This window comes from Clupea harengus, chromosome 16 (assembly GCF_900700415.2).
Source record: "Clupea harengus chromosome 16, Ch_v2.0.2, whole genome shotgun sequence".
NCBI classification, from domain to species: domain Eukaryota; kingdom Metazoa; phylum Chordata; class Actinopteri; order Clupeiformes; family Clupeidae; genus Clupea; species Clupea harengus.
In genome coordinates, this window is record NC_045167.1 from 26,413,785 (window position 1) to 26,425,503 (window position 11,719).

At 41.0% G+C, this 11,719-nt stretch overlaps 1 gene segment (V, D, J or C); it reads left to right on the forward strand.

The window, feature by feature from the left end:
* Positions 1–3,014: 3,014 nt before the first annotated feature.
* LOC116224109 lies at positions 3,015–7,939 on the forward strand. The segment is given in 4 exon segments: positions 3,015–3,172; positions 3,270–3,594; positions 6,335–6,372; positions 7,413–7,939. Coding segments are annotated over 4 exon segments (714 nt in total).
* The last annotated feature ends 3,780 nt before the right edge of the window (positions 7,940–11,719 follow it).

Here is an 11,719-nt window from a genome sequence, read left to right on the forward strand (position 1 = left end):
CCTCCCAGAATCAGTTTGTGAGTGTCCAAGTTAGGGAGCGAGGACAGAAGCTTATTAACAAACTCTGTGTCATCCCAATTAGGAGCGTAAACATTGACTAGAAGAACATTGGTCTGGTAAAGACAGCCACTGATTATAACAAAACGACCATAGGGGTCGATGATGATCTCTGTTGGTGTAAACTGTACCTTCTTATTAATGAGAATAGCAACGCCTTTTGAGCTACCATCATGTCTGGAGTGATACACTTGGCTAATCCAAGCTTTACGCAAACGAATGTGATCTTTTAACCGTAAATGTGTCTCTTGTAAAAATAAAATATCGGCATTGAAAGATTTGAGGTGAGAAAGAACTCTGGCTCGTTTGACTGGTCCATTCAGCCCCTTAACATTCCACGAGACAAAGCGTACGACTGAATTACTGATCAATCTATCAGAAGAAGTAACCATATCAATGTGTCTTGGCAAAAGGGATTGTACAGTATATTACAGAAACTTGAGGGGGCGGTAAGATCATAGTGTAAATAGACATGTGCTCTCCAAAGCCTTACATAAAGCTGAAGTAAATGGGACTGTGATAAAGGCGTGTGTCCTGGGGTAACACACATGAAAAATGAAAAAATGGGGGTGGAAAAGAAAACAAATTCAAAGAATAAACACAACAGTATGAACAACAACAATAACACTTTCCTAGATCCTCCTCTATTAATGAACCTGAGGAGCATCGCAGGCTTAACCAAACTACAGACCTTCCGATTGACATTTCCTAAGAAACAATATATTTATATATATATAAAAAAATATATACAAATGCCACTGGAGTGGCTCCCAAAGTCATGCATCAAAATAGAACCCCAAACAGTTGATGGCTTTAAATGAACTGGGAGAAAAAAGGCACTGGCCATATTTATATTGATAAGTCCAACTTAATGTCCAAACAAGACAGTCCAACTTAATTTCCAAAGTGTGATCAATTCAAATGACAGCATGGAATAGCCTACCTCAAGCCTCAGTGGATGCAGGTGAATCAGAGGCAACAGAGCCCCAGTGCTCGCGGTAGAATGCCATCGCCTTACTCGGTGTATCAAAATGCAACTCTTTCGAGTTAAACAACACTCGGAGGCGGGCGGGGTACACCATTCTGAACTTGACCCTCTTTGCGTAGAGCAGAGCCTTCACCTCCTTGAATGCTGCCTGCTTGCGTCCCAGTTCAGCACTGACATCCTCGTGGAGAAACACTCTGTTGCCACGAAATTCCATTTCCCGTTGACGTCTCTGAACGATGATCCGCTGCTTGTCTTGGAAGTTGTGGAATGCAACGATGAAGACTCTTGGGCGTTGATTACCGTTTGCCTCTGACTTGGCTGGCCCCAGTCTGTGTGCACGAGCGAGAAGAAGAGGGGTCGGGAAAAAATTTTTTCCAAATATTTCTTCGAAAAAATGAGTCATAAAAGCAACCGGGTTGGACCCTCCACCCTCTCAGGAATGCCCACGACTCTTAAGTTGAGCCTGCGCGAGCGATTTTCCAAATCGTCAACTTTTCTCCTTCAACCAGGCATTCTCAGTCTGAACAGTGTTTAGCTTAGCCTCAACCTGAACAAGCCTCTGTTCACTTTGGTCGAGAGTAGCTTCAATTCCACAGATCCGTTCTTCGTGTGATTCGTACAGGGAACTTATTTCACTCAGAGTTGATTTGAGAGGAGCCAAAGCTGTGTCTAGCTCCTTCCTTATAACCGCATGGATAGCTTGGGTTAGCTCTGAAAGCAGCCCTGAGCGGAGTTGTTCAAACTGTTCAGCTAGCTCCATGTTAGCTCGGCTAGTCTGGCTGGTGGTCACAGAAGCACTTTCTTTATCACTCGGTTTTAGGCGACGAGACTGCTTGTTTGACATAATAAATGTCGGCTGGTTTGTCGAAAATGACTTAAACTTACAACATTGACTGATATTTCTAAAATGAATGGGGTAAATAATCAAGAATAAATTAAAAACTCGGGAGCCACTTCACCATCTACCTACTCACGCCATCACCAACCCGGAAGTCCTGACTGACATTCCTAGTAACCAGCACTTCCTGCAGCAAACTCAGTGAGCCCAGTCACAGTGTAATGTTAACAGGGCCTATTGTGTCCAAACTCAGTGAGCCCAGTCACAGTGTATTATGTTAACAGGGCCTAGTGTATCCAAACTCAGTGAGCCCAGTCACAGTGTAATGTTAACAGGGCCTAGTGTGTCCAAACTCGGCCCCGTCACTTGATGAGATTAAATTCTTTTTGAGAGGCCTTCTGTTCAATGATGGGAGTGACAGTCATACATTCTCACTGATAAATGTGTGTGCAGGGAAAGTGCCTTTGTTGCAGGTGACATCATATGCAACGTCAGAACTTTTGTGCAGTGTGTTTTGTCCACCACTAGAGGGCACTGTTGGACTAGGAGAGAGAGACACATTCTATAACTTGCCATCTGAGGCTATCTGGAGACAAGCTGACGGATGCCCCACTGCATCAGCTATCTGTAGTTTCCCTGCCGATAGACATCCTGATTCACATATGTGTTGCGGTGTTGCTGATCTTCATCCTGGTGATCTCAGAAAGAGACACGCTTGCGCACTGGACTCGGACTACTGTGTGTGATGTCACCAGTTAGTCTGCCATACTGAGGTCTTGGCATGAGTCTGAGTAATCTGTATAACGATCCGGTGAGAACCTGGAGTATTAGTAGTGGTCTCTGGTTCATCTGATTTGTACATGAGATTGTTAAAACACCACCTTGCCAAAATATCAAGAGACTTAAATTCACTTTTATTTATTTAATGTATATATAACACCATCAATAACAGACACTGTCTCAAAGCGCTTTACAGAGCCCAAACCATAATCTATCAATCAATCTACCAACTTCACAGAAAGCAATGTTCGTAACAATCACATCTACATCTATTTGTGTGTACATACTAATCATTACTGTAACCCTAACAGTCTGTTTCACTCAGGAAAATAATTTACATACAGTAGATGTGTCAGTTTGCATGAGTGGTCACAGTTCTAGTCTTGGGGGGATTATTTATAGCCCTGTGAGTTCACCACTTCATGGGTAAGAGCTGATTCTCATAGTGGAGAACTCAACAATGACTTTCATCTTCATGTTCCTCTGGACACTTGTCCTCTGCTTTCAGAGTAAGCTTCTTTTTTATAATTCATATTATTTAAAAAAGTTGTAAAATGCTTATGTGATGTTAAATATTTCTCTGAATCCTTTCTGTTTTCTGAACAGAGTCATATGGACAGGTCACTGTGACTCAGACTCCTGCAGTGAAAGCTGTTCAACAGGGAGGATCGGTCACTCTCAACTGTAAAACCAGCAGTGATGTGTATCAGGCAGGGTCATCAACCCCTCGATTAGCCTGGTACCAACAGAAACCTGGAGCAGCTCCTAAACTCCTGATCTATTATGCCACAACACTTCAGTCTGGGACTCCATCCAGATTCAGTGGCAGTGGAACTAACAGTGACTTCACTCTGACCATCAGTAATGTCCAGGCTGAGGATGCAGGAGTTTACTACTGTCAGAGTTTCCACTATATCAACAGTATAAATCTGTTCACACAGTGATAAAGCGCCGTACAAAAACCTCCCTCAGTCAGGCACCACATGACTGCACTGCTTGAGCTCAGAGTAGGTCTATGGTGTGAGACAGTGTGTGTGTGTGTGTGTGTGCGTGTGTCTGTGTGTCTGTGTGCGTGTGTGCGTGTGTGTGTGTGTGTGTGTGTGTGTGTGTGTGTGCGTGTGTGCGTGTGTCTGTGTGTCTGTGTGCGTGTGTGCGTGTGTGTGTGTGTGTGTGTGTGTGTCTATGTGCATCCGTTCATGAGGACACATCTGTGTCACAGCTCACATTTCTCACATGATCAGGGCATGCATGCAGTTAGTGATCTAATCCACTAGGGGGAGATGAACAGGTGTATAAGACTAGGACCTCTGATGAATATCAGGAAAAGGCTGCAGGGTATTTAGAGTACATTGAAGGAACCCTGCAGGAATGCCTGTTTAAATCCTCCTCTTTTTAAGCGCCGTACAAAAACCTCCCTCAGTCAGGCTCCACATGACTGCACTCTGCTGCTGGAGCTCACTGCAGGTGCTGAAGGGTGTGATACACAGTAACTACACAAGTGGTCTGGAAGTCCTTATTCACATCCCTGCTTATATCAGTTTGTAGTTATGACAGATGACAGATGACAGATCGTTTTGCTTTGATAATTCCATTGGCTTGGGTTCTGTGGGAACAGAGAGCTTGACTGCATCTTAATGCATGGGACTGTGGATAGTAGGTTTATGGTGTGAGACAGTGTGTGTGTGTGTGTGTGTGTGTGTGTGTGTGTGTGTGTGTGTGTGTGTGTGTGTGTGTGTGTGTGTTTGTTGTTCGAGTTGCCACTGTAACTATCTCTACCATTCATGGTGAGGGTGCAGGAGATGGCCCAAGCCAGAATTAAGATGGTGCTGTGGAAATCTATTCCTGTCAGATTTAAGATGGTGCTGTGGAAATCTACATTCCTGTCAGATTTAAGACATGGTGCTCGTGGAAATTCATATTCCGGAGAGATGTAAGATAATTCTGGTTGAAATCTGAATTCCTGTCAGATTTAAGACGGTGCTGCAAAGTATAATTCTGTCAGATTCCAGATGTTAGTTGTGCAAATACAAAGTTTCTCTGAAATCTTGTTGCCAAATCTACAGAAGTCTTCCCCGGTCAGACTGTGTAAGGAAAGCCAACATGTCATCAACAACAGACACCACAGACTGTGAGGTTTACATGTCAGACCTTTATGGGACACTAGAATGCATTAGAGTGGTGAAGATTGATGATAATACAATTACTCTGACTGCATTCAACAATTAAATGACCCACAGTATCACCAAACACTAAATGCCCAATTGTTTAGATGTTAGTTTATGTAATGGCATGACACACAAGGAACTATATGAATGGAGAATGCAAGAACAGTTTATCAGTGCAATGAACGGTAAACTTAAACTTATTGGATGCCATTTAGATCAAACTTATTTGAATGACCAAATAAACCTGATTGCATGAGATGATATAATGACTGGTTTCATACCTGAACACCAATGCTATGCATTTGCCACAAGCCGATACCTCAAGGCTACAATCTGCCCCAATGCCTAAGAACATTCTCTCCCAGTCCTTTGATTGGTCCTCTGGAGATGCTGAGGCGAACGCAGCAGAGCAAACAGCACACTTCCAGTTCACATCTCTTCTCCCCAAAAGCACCAACCCTAGATGACCTTCCCACTGGGTACCCCCCCCCCCCCCCCCCCCCCCCAGGAACCAATCTCTCATGACCCAGCAGACTAGGACACTGCCATTGGTGCATGAAAACAACATATAAAATACACAACAAGTTCTACATTAATTCTTTTTTATTTGTATTAACCCAAAGCCATAAAACACAAGGTTACAGTATCAACACATTACTTCCTGTAGAGGTGAACCATACTCTTCCCTTATTGCACTAGTGTAGTCATACAATAAGCACCCCTGGACTAGACCTGTGATCTAAACCTGGAGCCAGTTTACTTTTCAATCTGTGCACCTGATTCCACTGTTGGGAATAACGCATTAAAACCTGTCTACCATTGAAGGGAGAATTGCCATACTGTAGAATGTCTTCTTTTTAATGATTACAATTCATGAGATTGAATGTCATTTGGGCAAACTTAGCCTATTAATGCTGGTTTGCATTTATGAAATATAAAAAAAATGAAATTCATTCTTGTACTGATGGAAGAAATTAAAATTTTAGACCTGAAATTAACCATGACAGAATTCGTGATCTGGTAAAATGTTCCCCTAAATGTAACAGTAACTGTATTGCTGTCAGTCAGAGTCGCTGTACCTTGAAGAGGTTTTTGTACAGCGTCTCTATGAGTCTGTATCACTGTGGTGGACTTTCGGTGGCGGCTCAAGACTTGATGTTGGAAGTAAGTAATATCCTCTTTGGCCCTATACAATATATTGGTCTACATCTTAACACTTTGGTTAATTTGCCTTCATTGTATCATTTGGTTTTGAAATTAATATATGTCTCAATGGTGTGCTTTAAAAGCAGATAAGTCATACACTTGCTAGACTGGTTTGGTAATAAAACTAAATAGGCTACTGATGTAATTTTGTGCATGTTTTATTCGTTATGACTAATATGATTGGTGGAATATCTTAGCTGAGCCAATTTTGCCAGGGATATCAGAAATTAAAGGTGTCTTACTAGTGCGCATTAGAGGATGGGTTTTTGTACGGCCACAGATAGCGTTTGTATCACTGTGGTACACGTTTGGAGGCGGCAGTAGACTTGACGTTGGAAGTAAGTAAACGGTCATACATTTGGATTATTCGTTCAGTTTGTGTGTGTTACGTTGCGCTATGAGCGTTTATGACGGCTACCGATATCTCTATGTGTTTAAACTTTTTCGCACTTTTCGTAACAGTGCAGAACTTGTGCTTTAAACGTAACTGTGTAGTCCTATACTTACTTTGTGTGTAAATTGTGTGTATTGACACATTTTTCACCCTAATAATCCCTTTAAATAGCCTATTAGACATCCCTTGTATGTGTTTTCAGAAAATAGGATTGAAGATATTTCATGCCCAACATGTTTGTAACTTCGTGTTAGTGGTGGTAGTGTTGAAGTCTGTTATTTCCGATTGAATGCAGCCTCTGTGCTTTGACCATAACTGTAAATTGTACTTGGAACTGTGTATACTGACCTGCAATATATATACTAAATATACACCTGCGCGTGTGTATTTGGTAAACTGGTGATCGGAATATATTAACTGCCTACAGGGTTTATAACTTCGTGTTACTCTGGTGGTAGGTGCTGCGCGTCAGAAAGTGGGTAATCTGTTAGACCGAGACTGACCTAAAACTGAAATTTGTCATGATGTTGCACTGACACATTTCTCCAAAATATTCACACAATAGCATTTGCGCAGATATATGTCTGTCTATGCATTGTGTTTTTAGGCTAATCTTTCTAATCAAGGAGCTTGTCAGTAGAATGTTGTCAGTAGATGATTGCATCAACATTCACATCCTTAGTCCTTCCAGACTGTTTAAAAACGTAATCGCTAGTTCCAGTGTATCTGTAATGTACCATCATATTGCATCTGTAATATCACATTAAAAGTGGTGGTGACATTTTTTAGCAGACGACCTCGTTTATTCCTTTCTGTACCTTTTCGCGTTATTTCGCAGGAGGCACCAGTCGCAAACTCATTGTTGTTAACACGCACTGTAATGTACTATCATATTGCATCTGTAATATAATATGTACAGTGGTGACGTTTTTCAGCAGACAATCTAATGTATTCCTTCCTGTGCCTCTTCGCTTTATTTCTCAGGTGACACCAGTCCCAAACTCACAGTCCTGCCCCCCCTGCACACCAGCGGGAGTTCAGCCACGTTGATGTGCCTGGCTAACGGAGGCTTCCCGTCCGACTGGACGCTGAGCTGGAAGGTAGCGGGGAGCAGCAGGAGCGGGGAGACCAGTCGCTTGGGCCCACAGAAGGACGGCCTGTTCAGCTGGAGCAACACCTTGACCCTCCCTCTCCAGGAGTGGACCCAGGGGGTCTCAGTGACCTGCGAGGCAAAGCAGGGCTCCCAGACCGTCACTGAGATTCTGAAGAAATCAGACTGCTCCTAGGGTCCCCTTCCAAATGTCTGTCATTAGCCTGATTGAAAGTGTGTTTGATAAAGACTCTTCATCTCTGATAGGGACTCTCTCTTATTTCTGTTAGTGTGCAGCACTGAGTCACTGTCTTTCCCTCCCTTTCCACCTCTTTTACAGCATTTGGGAATCTGAAGTGTTCGTTACTTTGACCCTTTCATGTGTTTTGACCATTTATTAATAAAGGAGTTTGATGAAATTAATCAGAAACTTGGTTTTGTATTTTTTGTATCTTAAGTTCGAGATATATTTCCAGATTGATGATTGTCGCACCAAATGAAGACAGTTAAAGTCACTTCACTAATAATGTTGAAATGTTCATTAAATTGAATGATGATAGATGTAATTTGACTTCCCTTTGTCATTACAACCATAGATTAGATACAACCATAGATAGCTTATTATGTAGCTAGTAAAAACAATAACAGGTAATGTATGATGCCTTGATTAGATGATTTAGTCTAAAAGCAAAATTAAGTAAGTAAATAGGTTATGAGGGTGTTGAGTAATGAGACTTTTACAGATTTAACTAATAACCTGCATTTTTTATCACGGGGACACGTGTTCGAATCCGACCCGCTGTCATTTCCCGATCCCACTCCCCACCTCCTCTCTCCATCTCATTTTCTGTCCAAAAACCTTCACTGTCCTATCTGATTAAAAGCAAAAAGCCCCAAAATATCCTAAATGTTAAAAATCCTTCCAAGCTCTCTAACTCTATAATCACTCTTGAGCTCAAAGAGACTGTATGTAATGTCCCGTAATGTAAATCCCTTGAGAACACTTGAACATCTGGCGATAGCGCTACTCTATTCTGGGACTAGCAGACCCACTCAGGCCTGGCAATGCAAATAGAAGTTTCCCCCACAGAGAGCTCTGTTTCCTGGGTTACACCTACAGCCAGAAACTGCACTGAGACAGCTGTGCTCAGTTACACTGCTTTACTTTCACTCAGGACAACTCAGGTATTCTGAGACATGGCATTGCATGACGAGGCTCTAAACTATATTTAGCTTCATTCACACACACCATCACCAAACCCCCCCCCAATTTTTTTTATTAACAGACAGACAGATAGACACAGAGACACACAGACACACAGACACACACACACACACACACACACACACAGACACACAGACACACACACCCACACCCACAAATACGCATCACCATACCCTCTTCAAGCTAGTAGCACCTCCTACTGGTGGAGAATGTTACGGAGATTTGCTGAACATGAGGACACACTGCTACTCTCATAGTGATACAAACATATTTAATCATCATGAACATGAGGACACACTGCTACTCTCATAGAGATAGAAACATATTTAATCATCATGAACATGAGGACACACAGCTCCTCTCATAGAGATACAAACATATTTAATCATCATCATGAACATGAGGACACACTGCTACTCTCATAGAGATACAAACATATTTAATCATCATGAACATGACACACTGCTACTGTCATAGAGATACAAACATATTTAATCATCATCATGAACATGAGGACACACTGCTACTCTCATAGAGATACAAACATATTTAATCATCATGAACATGAGGACACACTGCTACTCTCATAGAGATACAAACATATTTAATCATCATGAACATGAGGACACACTGCTACTCTCATAGAGATACCAACATATTTAATCATCATGGAGATCAAGAAATGCTAGCTCATTTAAATAACGATCATGTAAAGGGCATTTTAGTTAAATAATGTAATACTAATATAATGATCATAACTGAAGCTATATTTATACATTTACAGTACAGACATGATTAAACATACAAACAGAGTATTCAAATTCACATATGGCTTTCCTTCTTCATTTCTTAATGACATGACATGGTCCTACACCCCAAACGAGTCTGACAGCCATGACGCATAAATAAATAGGTCCAGTTAAACTCATCGTCTGTTTCACTCAGCTGAATCATTTACATCAATGTGTCACTTTGAGTCACAGTTCTAGTTTTGGGGGATTATTTATCATCCTATGGATTCAGCACGTAATCAATAAAATATTGCAAATAAATTGAATATCCTAGAGTTCATTAATAATATATATTATAAAATAATAAATATTCACACCCATAATGAAAATGACTCTGGAACAAATGTGCACCTTCTCTTCTGTGGATGTGTGAGACCTGTGGCCCACAGCCGTGAGGATATCCTTTATCACCCCCACTCACTTGTGTCATACTGCTGTAGTGTAAGATCCTGGAAGATCAACACTGATCAGGGCCAGATGAAGGCCAGGCCATATTAGAAGATCAACACTGATCAGGGCCAGATGAAGGCCAGGCCATATTAGAAGATCAACACTGATCAGGGCCAGATGAAGGCCAGGCCATATTAGAAGATCAACACTGATCAGGGCCAGATGAAGGCCAGGCCATATTAGAAGCCTGTCGGTCATCTGAACCTGAACCTGAGTCCATCAGAGTCTCTCATCACAAAGCCAGTAAGGAGCTGCTCTCATCCAGAAGCACAGGTACTGTATCGTCATCTGTAAAAACAATCAAGGAAAATGCATTAACAACAATATTAACAACAATTTGTTTCAACAGTGTTTTGGATAATAATTAGTGCTGTCAAACAATTAAAATATTTAATCGCGATTAATCGCATTTATGTCATAGTTAACTCAAAATGAATCGCGATTAATCGCAAATTTGTATCTATTCTAAATGTCCCTTCATTTATTCATTTTTTCCATCATTTTATTTTCATTTGAATGCCCTTATCAACATGGAAAAGTGGATTGGCTTGCTTAATGCAAATGTTTTATTTTATTGAAAACCAACATTGCCAAACAGGGCGGTACAAAATAAAATTATAAAGTGCACATTTCAGGTAAACAAGGACTCAGCCTTTACTGCAGTTAAACCATGGCTTAATATTTGATTTTTTTCAAGTATGCTGGGAACATAGCAGTCAGGCCTCTTATTTCAGAAACAATGAACCGTAACAGTTAGGTTACCAATAAAAGGTAAGCCTACTACTTCTTTGCTTTCAGCCAGCTGCCTGTTGACATTTTCAGACAACAGTGAAGCTCGCTTCTTTTGCACAACCCAACTTTTAAAAGTAAACTTTCCATTCAGAAGCTTTTTATCATCCATTTTGCCGTATCGTGCTCACCATTCATAGTCATATGGCCTAGTACACAGTTTGCGAGGCCAAAAAGAACGTTAATCTAAAAAAATAAATAATAATAATAATAATAATCTCGCGTTAATCTCGCGATAAAAAAAATTAACGGCGTTAAAATGGGTTTGCGTTAACGGCGTTATTAACATGTTAAACTGACAGCACTAATAATAATAAAGTAATTGTCATAATAATAATGTAATTGTGATTTCGTATTTACAATTCATGTTTACACTTAGTGCAATCAGTGCAATCTCCATTTCATATTTCGTATAGAGCTAAATGAGTCTACCTGACTTCTAGTAAAAATCACCCTCTTTAGGACTCTCTGTTCACTGAGGGTGAGAAAATCACCTGGTTTGTACATGAGATTGTTAGAACACCACCTTGCCAAAATATCAAGAGACTTCAATTCCATTTTAATTATATAATGTATATATAACACCATTAACAACAGACACAGTCTCAAAGCACTGTTCACAGACACTGTACTTTACAGAGCCCAAGACCTGATCAATAATCTATCAATCAATCTATCCATTTCATAGAAAAATATTTCCCTACCAATCACATCTATGCCCCAAATGTAGGCTGTGAAAGTGCCTTTGTTGCAGGTGACATTATATGCAATATCAGAACTTTTGTGCAGTGTGTTTTGTCCACCACTAGAAGGCACTGTTGGACTAGGAGAGAGAGACAGATTCTGTAATTTGCCATCTGGGGCTATCTGGAGACAAGCTGACGGATGCCCCACTGCATCAGCTATCTGTAGTTTCCTTGCCGATAGACATCCTGATTCACATATG